This window comes from Olea europaea, unplaced genomic scaffold, assembly GCF_002742605.1.
Source record: "Olea europaea var. sylvestris unplaced genomic scaffold, O_europaea_v1 scaffold1381, whole genome shotgun sequence".
Classification (NCBI taxonomy): domain Eukaryota; kingdom Viridiplantae; phylum Streptophyta; class Magnoliopsida; order Lamiales; family Oleaceae; genus Olea; species Olea europaea.
Window position 1 is genome coordinate 5022 of NW_019231325.1, and position 14900 is coordinate 19921.

At 36.1% G+C, this 14900-nt stretch overlaps 3 protein-coding genes across 6 annotated transcripts in view; all 3 read right to left on the minus strand.

Annotated features, from left to right (window-relative positions):
* Positions 1-5248, minus strand: LOC111375517. 4 transcript variants are annotated; one of them, XM_022998349.1, is made up of 5 exons: positions 5114-5248; positions 3358-3615; positions 2054-2141; positions 1074-1140; positions 1-363 (listed from the first exon to the last, which is right to left on the minus strand). In XM_022998349.1, exons 2-5 carry the CDS (start codon positions 3479-3481, stop codon positions 187-189), a joined length of 456 nt encoding a protein of 151 aa, XP_022854117.1. In that variant the 5' UTR covers positions 3482-3615; positions 5114-5248; the 3' UTR covers positions 1-186. The 4 variants fall into 4 exon arrangements, with proteins under 4 accessions (XP_022854117.1, XP_022854119.1, XP_022854120.1 ...); XM_022998351.1 differs by having other exon boundaries at positions 3358-3610; positions 5114-5243; XM_022998353.1 differs by lacking the exon at positions 1-363 and adding an exon at positions 383-633 and having other exon boundaries at positions 5114-5247.
* The window catches only part of LOC111375525, a gene marked incomplete at its 3' end in the record, with an annotated part of 12937 nt that extends 5016 nt beyond the window's left edge, over positions 1-7921 (minus strand). Inside the window, exons 1-2 of the mRNA XM_022998365.1 lie at positions 7917-7921; positions 4147-4149 (exon numbers count right to left, since the gene is read on the minus strand). The remainder of the gene's footprint in view (positions 1-4146; positions 4150-7916) is intronic.
* A 2192-nt stretch (positions 7922-10113) lies between these two features.
* LOC111375518 (probable cysteine protease RD19D) overlaps positions 10114-14900 on the minus strand; it is a 7994-nt gene continuing 3207 nt past the window's right edge. The window contains exons 2-4 of the mRNA XM_022998354.1: positions 11441-11560; positions 11072-11315; positions 10114-10547 (exon numbers count right to left, since the gene is read on the minus strand). Of these exons, the coding sequence (XP_022854122.1) occupies positions 10273-10547; positions 11072-11315; positions 11441-11560 (639 nt within the window). The 3' untranslated portion in view covers positions 10114-10272. The remainder of the gene's footprint in view (positions 10548-11071; positions 11316-11440; positions 11561-14900) is intronic.

The window sequence follows — 14900 nt, forward strand, 5'->3', positions numbered from 1 at the left end:
TGCTCCCAAAACTGTTTCGAACAATCAATGGACAAAATGTTTCAGGCTTGGCTACGCATGGCTGGTCCACCGGTGGTCATGAACTCCATCTCCCGCCAAAATTTTATTGTCAAGTCTCGTTATGATTCGGGAAGTTTTTGGCTTCTGAACTGTGATTTTCTTCTGGTTCGTCCATGAAATGTGCTTTCAGCCTTCTCGACAATCTTTTTTGCCATCTAATCTGAGCAGTTTCGATGTCAAGAAAAGTGTTTTCCATGGTAAACACTGCCTATTTGCTGATGTGATATCATTTTTTTCACAATCCACCAACGCATTGGAGATGCTGCGAGGACTTCCACCTTTTTCATTTTCACTTAATTTCTTCTGAAAATTAACCAACCAATGAAGTTAAATGGTACCAAATGCCATCAAATTATCTACATATAAATTATAAGCAATCTGTTGATAAGATTTGACTAATCTAACTATTGTTACAACAACTAAAAATTGAAAGGTAACTGGATGCTGACTTCAAGCTTGAATAATATTTCACGTTGTTGTTCAAATAGAAAGCTTCCGTAATAACTAGAATGAGATTATCTAGTCGAAAAGCCCCTCATCTTGCCAGATATCAACCAAAAAGTCCACCATCTCCTGTAGAATGTATAAATGTACCTGGTTGAGTATGCATAGTATGGTCCCGAACTGATATACGGGTTTGTGCAACAGAGTCTAAATAAAAATACCCTGTTACTACTTACACTAAAAATGAGGAACGGGATCTTGGTAAAGAAAGTCAAGAGAGGGAACTAACATAATATGTTTTAGTTGCAAAGGATATACCCAATTTTTTTGGGAATAATGCTTAGCTTCTTGTTGTATTTGCACTAGTAAAGGTTGGCCAAATTTTATGCGGCAAAAAATTAACTACCCTACTGAAGAAGCCAAAAAGTTGTTTCATAGGATAAACATAATAATTCATACTTTGCTCTTACGCTTCCAAATAAAGCTAATTTAAGGACAACTAGAAGCTTCTTATTGGGTCATCATTCGTGTGAAGTGTATATGCGGTATTTTTTATCCAGAAAACTTACTGGTAAAGGGATTGGCTCGGCGAAAGGGTCATTAGTTGAGAGTAGGTCTTCATAGGTCGTTGACCAGCTGCAAGAGCAAATATCAGAGTAAGTTTCAATGTGTAACAATATAACCTCAGAAATTGAAAATCAATGATGCCATAATATTGCTTCTTGATTGTCAAGGATATATACCACATCGAATAATGCATGACACATAAGGGCTTGAGCAACTCTTCTTAACTAGGTTGATTTTTTAAAGTGTAACTCAAAGTCTTAACATAGTATCAGAGCTCATTAACCTCAAACAAACAATTCGGTCCAATTAAGGCTAAAAAGAGCACATGAATTTTAATATTGATGTTCTCAAATAAACTGTCATCTTACGAGAGCATGTTAAGGAAAATCCAATATCAAATAACAATGAAATGATTTTCATTAACTTTTTCACCACAATAAATACATAAATATGTGTAATGTATATGTAAATGTGTGTATGCGTGTGGAAAGGCACATGTTCAGTATTTTCATTAGCTCAAAGCAGGCAAAGTGTGAACAGTTGGAGAGGAAAACCAGTAAAAAAATCTTTCTTTTGTAAAGGAAACAAAATGACCAAATAAGTATAATAAAATCAGTTGCATTAGCTATTATGTGCCCTAATAACTTACAGCATCATCTTATGGGCAAGACTTTCAGGACGTGGACCTTCAAGACATCAGGAACCGTAGAGCAGAGCCACTATTTGTGCTTGTTGCATATAGTAATAGATCAATCAGACAGGTATACAAACATGTATTAACTCTACACCTAGTCTGAACTTAAATGACACTAGGATCTTCTTCAAGCCATTCATATCATTGCAGCTAAATCAAATAGTGCCACCACTTGAAACTGAAAAAGTGTCCAAAACATTTACTGTGGAAAGTTGAAAAGCACACATTTTGCGTGTCCCTATAGTGCTATTGGCATTCATGGGAGACATAAGCAATTACAGGCAGTACCTTATAATTGGATCCTTTGGCACACTTTTTGACCTCTGAGTTGGATCTCCAATCCATTTTCTTCTGCTCTCGTGCCAAGAAATCGCAGCTACAAACACAGACATATAAAGATCTCTTGTTGACCCTTTTATCTTATTTATAATTGTTTTAACGATGAGCAAAAGGTTTTCCATTTTTCCATCTTAAAAGTTTAAGTTCTTAATGTGGATAATTTATTTTTCATTTATATCTTCAGTGCTCCTCTTGTGGAGGTCATGCTCATTTTTTCTTTGAAGACCTAATGAAATTTCAAAAATGGACTTGGACCCAAAATCTTCACCTCTAATATGGAATTAAATGGCAACCTAATTTAAAAACTTAAGTTGTTAGTGAGAGAACTTCATGCATTTATTTTTGTATCTTCAACAAGCCCCACTATGTGTCGACCAGTTTAATTTTTTTTGACAAACGAAATTCTCACAACTGGGTGGACACAAGATTCGAACCCATGATCTTCAACATTACACAAGTGTCTAAAAACATAACAGAAGATAAATTCTGTGGCATATATTGGAGCACTGGAGATAGTTTGGACATTTATCAAAGGTCACTAGATGGCATAGGTTAAAATAAGCCATCATACTGGTATTTATGATATGCTTCAGGGAAGAGGTCAACCTAAAACGCACAGAATGAGGTAATTAAAAAGGATATTCACCTCTATGGTTTAACTTTAAAGAAGAGAGTCATCTAACTGAATGAACAGGCTTTGTTAAGTATATTTGACCAATACATAGATACATGAGAAGACGAATCATACCATTTACTTCAATTGTACAAGAGCAATGGATGTAACTAAATTCATTCAAAAGATCTAGCCCCTTACCTTTTCCTTTCTTTTGTTAATCTACACAAACATATAATTTTTCCTTGAAAAAACTCTAATTGAGCTATCTATTTCGATAAACTTTCAATCTACGTACCAATAAAGCCAGCAGTGGTAAATGTGATAAATGTTTACTTTCTGAACCCCATGCCATATTTTAGTATCTTTATATACAGTTATACTTTATTCTTCACACATAATTATAAGCAAGACTTACCATGATTGACGAACACAGAAGTGCTTGTGTGATTTTCTGCTGGTTCTTCACACATAATTATAAGCAAGACTTACCATGATTGACGAACACAGAAGTGCTTGTGTGATTTTCTGCTGGTTCTTCACACATAATTATAAGCAAGACTTACCATGATTGACGAACACAGAAGTGCTTGTGTGATTTTCTGCTGGTTCTTCACACATAATTATAAGCAAGACTTACCATGATTGACGAACACAGAAGCGCTTGTGTGATTTTCTGCTGGCTTTTTCGATTCGTTAACTGTTGTCGGAGTCTCCAAAGTTATCTTCTCATTTCTGCAGGAAGTTCCAATATCCACTTCCATAATGACTAGACTGGAAAACCATCCCCTTCCCCAATGAGAGAGTAAATATCAACTTGTTTCTTCAAATGTCCTCTTAAGATTGTATCAAAAGGTATAGTTTGGACGAAATTAAGCAAGGATTCGAAACTACTGTTCTGCATAAAAGAGGTTCGTTTTCAATAAAAACGATAAAGAACAAAATTAGAATGAATCAGAATGGAGAAAAATGATCTTTGCAAACTTTAATAAAATAAAACAGTTGAAATTGTAATGCATTTATCCAAATTCAACTTTCATAGTGATTATATGCCCCGTTTATTTGCATATTAGCATGAGTTTCCCTAAGGCATAATACGGTAGGTAAAATTCAACAAAATAGAAAGAAGAACGTCCAACTGAAATATGGGATAAGTTTTAACTGCAACTGTGATCTCAGCTTGTAAAAAGCAGAGGCTTTTCAACTCATAAAAGGAGATTTCAAAAGTTCAAAACAATATGCAGATGTATAAAACAAACCCAGAGAAGCTAATAAAATATTAAATCAGAGCATAAAGAAGGTTGAGAACTTGAATAAACTCACTAAAAGAGTTCCAACTCTCAGGCTCTCTGATTCGATATTTACCAACAAACAATAAGCATAGAAGTAAAGAGATCATTCACAGTTTTTATATACTTCCTTAGACCACAGACTCGTGAAAGGTATAAACGAAATAAGGTGTGGGAGACAGTAATACGGAGAAAAGGGCAATAAGCTATCAAAAAAGATGTGGGTTAGTGATTAGATATATCCTTCACATCTTCTGGTGATTCACATGTCATCATCAAATGATACAAGTCTTGGATAAGAGTACACAACAAACTAAAATAGACTTGCTGACGATCCTTTACTCAAACAACATCTAAGATTCCTTGAACAATGTTATAGAATACAACAAGTAAATCCTTAACCATCTTGAGAATAAAGAATGTTCTTGTGAATTATGCAGTACTTGGTGTCAGCCTAGGACAAAAATTAGTGAAAGATTACTTGCTTTTCCAGCAATTATTCTCCCAACCAATCAAATTCTTTACACTGTTAGATCCTAACCATCACTAGGCACAAAAAGAGAGCTCGATCCTCTGGTTTCCTCCATTCATTCCCTTCTATCCCGGTTACCCCTTCAATTCAGAGTAATAAGTTCAAAGGAGTGGTGGGTCAACCTCGACTATGCTATGTATAAATGATCCTTTCATTTTTCAAGAAAAACCAGGTGGAATCACAAGGACCTCCCTTTCGAGGTACAAAAAGACTAATTTTTCTTTCAACCCGTAGAAGGCTACTGCTCGTTCACATCGTCAACAAACAATGTGATTAATTACCACATGCACGAATAACATCATCCCCAAAAGAAAGTCAACGAAATTCTCTCAAATAATAATAATAAATAAAAAGAAGCAAATTCAAACCAAAACCAAAATTGATCTTTCACAAAACACGTTAATCTTTTTCCACAATTAGCAATTCCTAACCCCATTAATAATTAAACGTGATAAAAGATTCATACACTTTACAAAGGCAACCAATAGAAAAAATGAATATTCTCAAAGCAATAAAATATTAAAAAAATAAAAAAGAAAAAGAGACAAGAAAAGAATAGGCAAGAAATGTTATACCTTTTGTAGGGCTCTCCCTCTATGGAACGGGCAAGTAAAAGAGGCAAACAAAGAATCAATTGAGACGAGAAGAGGGTGTATTTATAAAAGAGAGAAACGAATTTTATATCATTTTCATTGATTTGGTGGCATCCTGTTTGTCAGTTTCTGCCAGTGTCGTGATTTATTTCTCTCTCTCTTCTTTCTGACGTGGATGCGCTGCCTTTGATTAAGTTACACGTTTTTTCGTGGTTTCACGTGATCACGACATTGAGCCATTTGATCTCCATTAAATTATATTTCATAAAATAATATTACATGTAAATCGAAAATTTTTCTTTCTTTTTTAACCATTTATTTTTAAATTAAAAAAAAACCATTCCACTTATTTTTTTTCCAAAAAATGGTGGCCAAACAGGGGCTAAGCCCCATTTAGTAGATTTTAATTTTAAAAATTAATGAAACGTGAAATTAATAAAAATTGTGAGTACTATAAAATGCATAATCGAAAATGAGCTTTTAAAAATTCAGATTAAATAAATACTGCTAAAAAATATTAAGTAGGACAGTCAAAACGCTTGTTATGGGTCAGGCCGAGCTTCTAAAAATATTGGGGGTCCTATTTGGTCCAGCTAAAAAATTTGATTAAAAATTTAAAATATAAGTAAAATTCAATAATTAATTTTAATTATGCATTTTGCAGACCCCATAATTTTTTTAATCCATATTATATCAACTTCTTTTAACATTTACTAACAATCTAATTATAATCAAAATCAAGCGGGGGCTTGTTACTGTTGAAAAGTTTATATGGATACGGACTTGAGAACTTGGCCCAACATGGTCCCGTAACCTCTGTTGAATCAAGTCGAGTAGCCCCAAACAAGACTACGCCTACTTCACGCTTGTAAAATAAAGTTTTAAAACTCTAAGCTGACATGACATGGTCTCGAAAATATTTTAGATTGTGTTGAGGAAGATCACTATAAAGAGTGATCTATGTATAGAAAATGCACTAGGTTAGGTCTTGATTCAACCTATGTTATCCTCCTAAAAAATTTGCCCTCGTATTTTGATCATTTGTCAATATTAGACACCATCAGAATTAGTGATATTACGTAGGCTCATCGTTCTCTATGTCAATATTAGACATCATCTTCCGTTTCCAAATTTTCAAAAATGGTTGTGATGCCCTCAGCCTTTTTATTGGCACCATCCACCCCAAAAAATAGACAGAGTTGGTCCTTTTTTCACAGTTGTCGTTTATTTTGACCATTAAGATTACGTAAAATGAAAACTATGTCCTCCCCTTAATGAAAACTAAAAATAAAAGTAAAAAAAAATTCAAATAAATAAGAGAATAAAAAAATTTGACAATAAAAAATTAAAAAAAAAATGTTATCTTCTCCACCTAAATATCCCCAACCCCCATTCCCAACAACAATTTTTGATGCCATGCTACCACAACTAACAACCATCCCCCACGTCACCCTACCTTATCTTCCAAAAATTCTCGATAGTGACATCTTGATCCCGTCCCACTCCGTTGTCATCCTGAGCGGATAAAGGGAGTCCTAAGCTGTAGTTGGAGCCCGGATCAAAATTCACATGAAATATTCTTTTTTATACTATTGCCCTGGTCCCAGCCCAAGATAAACTTCCAACATGAATTTCACTAACCTACTCTCCACCCAACCTTGCCAAACGCATAATTTTTAGTCCAAAAGTAATTTGGAAAGGAAAAATTACCTTCGTCCCTAATTTTGAAGCTTCAATTTAAAAAATCAGGTATTAATAATATTTGATCAAAAATCAGGTAAATCCCACCTCCACCCCCACCACTCCAATTAGTCTGATTCCCTTTCTTTGCCCTAAGTCGCTCAATAAAATTGAATTAAAATCTAATTTAGCTTTCCATTTTTGATTTGGTTCTCAAATCCTTTTTCAAGTTCCAATTTGAATTCCCTTGCGGTTTAACAATATGAAGAGAAAAAGTTGCAGCTGAGAGTAGGGATTGAAATTCATAGGTAGCGTCGTCATCATTTTTGATGGTTTTAGTAGGGCTATTCAAGAACGACATATTGGAACGCATAGGCTGAGTTCTTAAATAGTTCATGTTATTGGATGATTTGTTGAATCTATTGAATTCTGTGAGCGTGGGAGGATCTAGAGGGTGGCAGGAATGGCGGGTCGCGGTGGTTGGTTTTGTACAGAATTTGTATCTTGGGCTTGTTAACTCGAAAAAAATGTGCATAGCCAACATGGCGATAGAGATGGAAGTGATGGTGAAGGAAGGGGGAGTGGCGTGAGGTGAGGTGAGGTGAGGTGGGGTGAGAAGAATTAGGACAAATTGTGACCAGTTAATTGTATAAAATGTGACTAATAAATGATTATTACCTACTAGTTGTTTGGTTTGTGATTTTAATATGTGATTGTGACCTAAAAGTTATATGATTTAAAACCTGTTAATTGTTTACTTTGTGACTAAATAGGTGGTCGTGGCCATCAAGTGTGCAATATATGATTGACTTTGTGTGATTTGTAATTTAGTATGTGATTGTGATTTATAACTTGTGAGGCATGTGATTGTAACCAGTTTAATTCAACTATAGGTCATAATATTTATCAAATGTCACACATGTACTACTAGATTTTTGAATTTCTTTTTACAAATTTGTGTTGGTGGGGATTAAAATTAGATTTTTAGTAGATTTGATAGAAATTGATTAAATATGTGATTAAAAAATTGTGGAACCCATAAATATATGTTTAAAATTAATTGTTGATTTTGACTTAAATTAAAATTCGAATTTTAATTTGTAACATACAGAGGCTCACATATCTTAAGCCAAATCCAGCCTAATGGTGGCAACGAATCGGCTTGAGCCTACTCACGAGCTCAAGCTTAGGGCTCAATATCAACTTGTCAAAAAAAATAAATAAATAAGTAAATGCTCGAACTTTTTGGACTCGAGTCGAGCCCAGGCTGGGCTCGTCCACAAAAAATGAGGCTTGGCTCTAGCCTTTGTCGAGCCGAGTCGGTTCACAGACTTTGCCTTTTTTTATTCGAATATACAAAAAAGTTGATTGTTAATTTATAAATTACAAAATTAATTTAAAAACTATAAAATTAATTTACAAGTTGTTGAATTAAAAAATAAATAAATTAATAATGCCAGTGGGGCTCCCATCAACCACCAGGGGTAGCAGGCATTTACACTTGCTTTTTCAATATTAACTAGCCTGCAAAAGCCAGCATAAAAAGTTGGTCACACGAGCCCACATATGGGCCAGCTGGTATTTGGGCTCTTGCGGCTCATAGACTGGCTCAAGTTTGGGTCAAATCTCATTTTTTAAGGTTTGCTTGAGCCTTGATTCGTACAAATGAGTTCCAGACTGACGGGCTTGTTTCCCACCACTATTCCAACCTTTCATCCTCCTCCACTCTCTCGCACCTCACACCAAATCACAATCAAATTTTATCATTTCCAAATCATCCAAATTTTCAAGCCCCAAATATTGGCCTCTCCTTGTCCCAATCAATCTTCACCACCACCACAAAACTCGAAACCCGTCAAATAATCCTCTCACAATATGCAAATCAAATTTTCGATTTCTCATTGATGGAGGCAGTAGTTTTTGGGGGTGATTGGCGATAACTTTCACTCAAATTTGGAATCGCTCACGTTATGATTGCAACTTTATTTTCCTCCTCCATTGGTGTCTAGATCTAAAAAATTTTGGTGGTGTTTCATGCAAATTAGATAGAGGTGATGGACGGATGGTTTTTGGATGTTTAAGGTTTATGGTGATCTACAATTTTAACGATTTTAGGTTCGACGATCCATTGTGACGAAGACGGTGATATAGGTGATATTGATGCATGAATTAATAAGTTACAACACTAAAAAATTATACACATTAACCACCGTATATTTGGTGTGGTGCATAGATTAGTAATACATAAATTATATACAATGTGATACTAGTGGGTACAATTTTTTTGTATCAATAGGTGAACGTTGATAGTGATGGAACGGCGGTAATTGTGAGATGGTGCTATGTTGTATTTTAAATTATATTTAGAAAATTACATACATAATAATAGCAATAACATATAGTGAAAGTTGCAATTTTAAAAAAATTACATATATTATGACACGATTAAATCTAAAAACACGAGAACAATTATCTACATCATAGTAAAAATGACAGATTTGAAGTCATTTAGCCCCAGTTTGTTTCCACTTGTTTGAAGACAAATGTATTTTCAGACTGTTTTTCTGCCAGCACATAAGATCCATGTGAAAGAAAAAGTCAAAAAACCAGTGGTGAATGAAAAGCATATTCACCTAGGATTACGTATGGAAAATATTGAAATCGTACTTTTCAGCAGTATCGCGATTGTCTTTTTTGCTGCTTTTGTTGTCGGTTACTTCATTCTTTAGATAGCAGCATGAATTTCATTCGGGTCCTTAATTCCAGTCGAATCGCGAGCAAAGCTCGACACTGCTAGCGAAACTCTACGACAGAGCATTTCCAGCTTATGCCTATAGCTTTCCCCATGCCTTTGCAGGGCTACGACCGCCTAACATAGGGGCCCGAGGTACGGTAAACTCGGCCAAAATATGAACCCAAAGGGCCCGACACGCACAATCCTATCCTATTCGAGTTTACCCCTTGCACTTCGGACAGACAACTTACATTATTGCGATGGTCAGAAAATATATTGAAATTGGGCAAAAAATTGAAAACAAATTGAGACTTATTTTTAAAATACTTTTAACTTGTCTGATTTTAGAATTAATGCCCCTAAATGTTTTTGGCAAGCTGGTAAGGGGACAAAGGCGGAGAAGGAGATATGGGACTTTGACGGGTTTAAAGAAATTAGCTAACTATTATTGCGAAAATAACCCAATTTTATTTACATAGATGATCCTCTCAAAACGGTAACTCGTTTTCAGCTTTGACAAAAAAGAAAGAAAAAACCAGATAATTCTTGCGTATAAGAAAACTCACTATTAACAAAATTATTCGATCTTAAGAGATTAACAGATTATTTAACCTTACATAGCTAGAAATTTTATTTGATCTTAGCGCCAAGATGAAAAACATCCTACATTTTTACAAATCAAACCACCTTGCAATTTAAGGATTTCATAAGATGCATCAACCAAACTTTACCATGATGTCTGGGTCATTGCAGCAGAAACCATGGTGTTCATCCCACACATCCCGTGCCCCCGACACAATCGGTAGTATCCTTTTTCTCCCCAGTTCTTTCCCCATGAATTCTTGATGATCCAGTATGGCTTGTACCCCAATCTGAGAATCGAGAAACCTCTTGAGCCGTAGCCAACTAGAAGAACGCCATGGTCCAGCCGCTTCTTGCCACAGATAAGCGGGCATGATACACCGCCAATATAAGTTTGCATAAACACTGCATTTATCCCCACTGCATATACAAATTCAAGAAAACCATCAATTGACAACGAATATGTGAAATCCTCAACCTTTGCCTATAAGAGTCCATTCCACTCCAAATTTGTTTTTAAGCATCCCGACGATTATATACCTGCTAATCTGACTTCCGTCTCATCATATTTTTTATTTTTCTTTCTCTTTTTAATTTTCGTCTAACGAAAGAGGTTGGAGACAAAGAGAGTTCACAATACGAAAAACACATAAACTAGTAGAACAATTTATTGTCCTTATACTCTCTTCTTCTCTTCTCATACATCTTCCTAAAGACAATTCCCCGTCTAGATCATGAGAGTAAAAAATTGACACCACCTGTCTCTGTTGGCGGCCTTAACTACATAGTGACTGATGTCATCTTTGGTATATCTGACTCTTTCTGAAGAAAAGAAAAAACCACCAAAGATCTCGTGGCTAATGAAAGAATAATTCTTTTCTGAATTCAGATGATATATTACTATATCTTCTTCAACAGCATCAGCGAAATAAAGAGTTATCTACCTGCGAGAGGGCCATGATGGACTAAATAGGCAGCAATCTGATTTTCATTCACTGGAATGCTGGTGAAATTCACAAGTTTAACGGCTACTTTCTCCGGTCTAAATTTGCATTTATCGCGTTTTCCGGTATAAGGATACGCATCCTCTTCTTCTATACCTCCTGCCTCGATCAAGTACTTGTAAGCGTTAGTCATAAGCCCCCCTGAGCATCCATCATCACAAGCATCCTTCTCTGTTGCATCACACTAAACACAGACAGACTGTGTAATGTTTAATCAACAATAACAATATAAAACTAGCTATGATCCGTCTTCCGTGTGTTTTAATATGCCAATAATTATTAATTACTGAAAATCTAACTGAAACTAACCACATGATCACAGTCTACAAGTTGTTGCTCACTAAGACTTAGAAGCTTCCCAGTTGCAATGAAATTAGCTCCTTCAATAGCTCCCGTGGTGCTAAATGCCCAGCAAGAACCACAAGTTCCCTGTAAAACACGCAATGATGTAACTAATATTCCCACCATTAGATCAGTTTGTGGGCTCTTAATATTCCCACCATTAGATCAGTTTGTGGGCTCTCAGTATTGGCACATCATTGGAGGGTGGGTCCCTCTATCTTCAAGTCGAGATATTACGTACAATTAATAAAATAAAGGATTACGCCCCTTTGCTAGAAGGATTTTGACAAATGGAATAAAAAGTGTAAGTGATAGCAGGTGATTTGACGAAAAAACTTATTGTGTTTAAACAGTCAAACGATGGAATGTCAAGATAACATTATGTCAACTTTTTCCTCAATCTATCTCGCACTGTAGCATGATTTTAAACCAAATTACTAAATATAACGAGTTAAAGTTCCAGATCCGTGAATGTCGAGAGGAAGCCTACTCATTTATGAGTTCCTTTAGTAGATCGGTGTGGTTTTACCACCCTCAAAAAAAGAATGATGCTACCTGAATAACATTTTCAAAATTTTCATTTCTTGAAAAATATTCATTGCCAAAGTATCCCCTAAATGAAGCATACAATAATATAAAGACGTGAGGTTCAATCTTAAAAAGGTATACTAGCCCAACTGCACAAGCCTTGGCTTGTTCGAAAACATCACTAATTGAATAAGTTTGCTTGTTTATGTCTTAGTCAATGTTTGATTCATGTTTATAAATTGTTTATAAACGATTAAACCATTTTTTATTTATACATTTTGAAACATCATTCATTTATATCTATTTATAATTTAAAAAAATAATAATAGACATGCTTTCGGATTGAATTGCTGTTTCATTTTAATGAGATGTCAAATTCCATCTTAGAAGGTCGGTGAAACGTTGTAAGCCTTGTAGGTTAGTTATAGTTTTGATTTTATTATGAGAACAGAAGGAAGAGGAAGGAAGGGGAAGGGGAGGCTGGTTCTGCCGGGCGCCTAGGCGCCCCGATAGGCTATATATATAGCCATTCTTTCCCTTCTTCATTTTAACACAAGACCTAGAGAGAAACTTGAGAGAAAACTTGGAGAGAATTTTTACAAGATTGAAGGTTGTTCATCTTGGGTATAAATTCAAAGTTATTTTCTTTCTTGGGGATTAACTTGAGGCTTGTTCAAGTAATCCAGATACATTGATATTCATATATTCCATTGAAATCATTTCTTCCTCATTTTTCTTGTTCTTGAAGTGGTTTGGAAATTTCACATTGTCAACTTTGTTTGATCTTTGGGCTATCTTTGGGGAGGTGTTTTCCCAACAATTTGGTATCAGAGCTTCTTCCAAAATCAAGGTGGTTAAACTTCGATTTGTGGTGAGTTGCTTGAACTTGGTTGTGCACAAGGTGTTTGTGAAAATTTTCAAGTGAACTTTTGTGGTTTATTTTCGGTAAACAAGTGGATAAAAAATGTCTACTAGGGGAATGGTGAAGATTGGGAAGTATGAGATAGAGAAATTCAATGGGAAGAATGATTTTTCATATTGGAGAATGTAAATGAAAAATTTGTTGATTTCTCAAAAGTTGCACAAGGCATTGGCGGGAAAGGAGAAGAAGCACGTTGATATGTCGGACGAGGATTGGGAAGAGCTAGATCTTGAGGCACGAGCGTCTATCATTCTTTGCCTTGAAAGAGATGTTGCTTTCTTGGTTGATAGTGAGGTAACGGCGGCGGAGGTGTGAACAAAGTTGGAGGCGAATTTCATGACGAAGACTCTAACAAATCGGATCTATTTGAAGTCCAAATTGTATACTTGCAAGATGGATGAAGGTACACCAATCCGGGAGTACGTCAACAAGTTTGATAGGATCATATCGGACTTGAAGGACATTGATGTGGATGTAGATGATGAGAATCAAGCACTTCTACTACTTCTTTCATTGTCAAAGTCTTACGAGAATCTAGTACAAACATTGATGCTTGTGGGTGATAAACTTGTGATGGAAGACACTAGAACGTCACTTCTAGCGGATGATCTTCGAAAGATTGCAACTAGTGGCATGTCTACCATTGGTAACAAAGAGCAAGCTCAAGGATTGTTTGTAAGGGGTAGAAGCAATATGCGACCAAAGGGAAAGGGAGAAAAATCTAGATCGAGTTCTAGATCTCTTGCGGAAAGGTCTTGTTTCAAATGTGGCGAGTTTGGGCATTTCAAGGCGAATTGTCCAAACAAAAAAGGTTGCAAGAAGAACAATAAGAACAACAACAATGGGAAGGTGCAAGTCAAGCAAGATGTAAGCTATACCTCGGAAGGAGGGGAAAGCGATGAGTGCTACACAATCTCCTGTGATGAAGAGACCTCCGGAAAGTGGATTTTTGACTCTGGATGCTCTTACCATATGTGTCCAAATAGGAAGTGGTTTACTATCTATAGAAGCACTGATGGTGGAACCGTATTGATGGGTAATAACCATTCATGTAAAACGGTGGGGCTTGGTTCAATTAGAATCAAGATGCATGATGGAGTGGTTAGAACATTGATGGATGTTAGACATGTTCCTGATTTGCGAAAGAACCTTATCTCTGTTGGTGCCTTAGACTCCGGTGGTTACAAGATTGTAACATGGAATGGAGTAAAGAAGATTGTTCGTGGTTCTTTGATTGTGATGAAGGGTATTCGTGAAGGCAACCTATATGCTTTTCAGGGTACTACAGTTACAGAAGATGTAGCAGTTGGAACAAGTGGAAGTGGTGGAGACCCATGTGAGTGCACTCGGCTATGGCATAGGAGGCTTGGGCATATGTCTGAAAAGGGGCTAGATTTGCTAGTCAAGAAAGGCTTGCTAAAGAACTTGAAGAAGCCTTGCATGGATTTTTGCGAGCATTGCGTGTACGGTAAAGCACACCGAGTTCAGTTCAAGCCAAGCAAACATAGAAGCAGAGGCATTCTTGACTATGTACACACAGATGTATGGGGTCCGGCTTCTGTCACTTCCAAAGGCGGTTCCAGGTATTTTGTTACATTTGTTGATTATTATTCTAGATATGCTTGGATTTATTTTTTGAAGCATAAGAATGAGGTATTCGACACTTTCAAGAAGTGGAAAGCAATGGTTGAAAACAGAACAGGAAAGAAATTGAAGACACTGAGATCAGATAACAGTACTGAGTATACAGATGGTGCTTTCAAGAAGTTCTGTGGTAAGGAAGGCATTGTGAGACACTGGACAGTAAGAAATACACCGCAACAGAATGGGGTCGCGGAAAAATTGAATCGCACATTTCGAGAGAAATCGATGTGTATGCGATCCTATACTGGTTTGGGCAGAGAATGGTGGGCAGAGTCGGTTGCAAATGCTTGCTATATTGTGAACCGGTCTCCACATTCAAGGTTAGATGGAGAT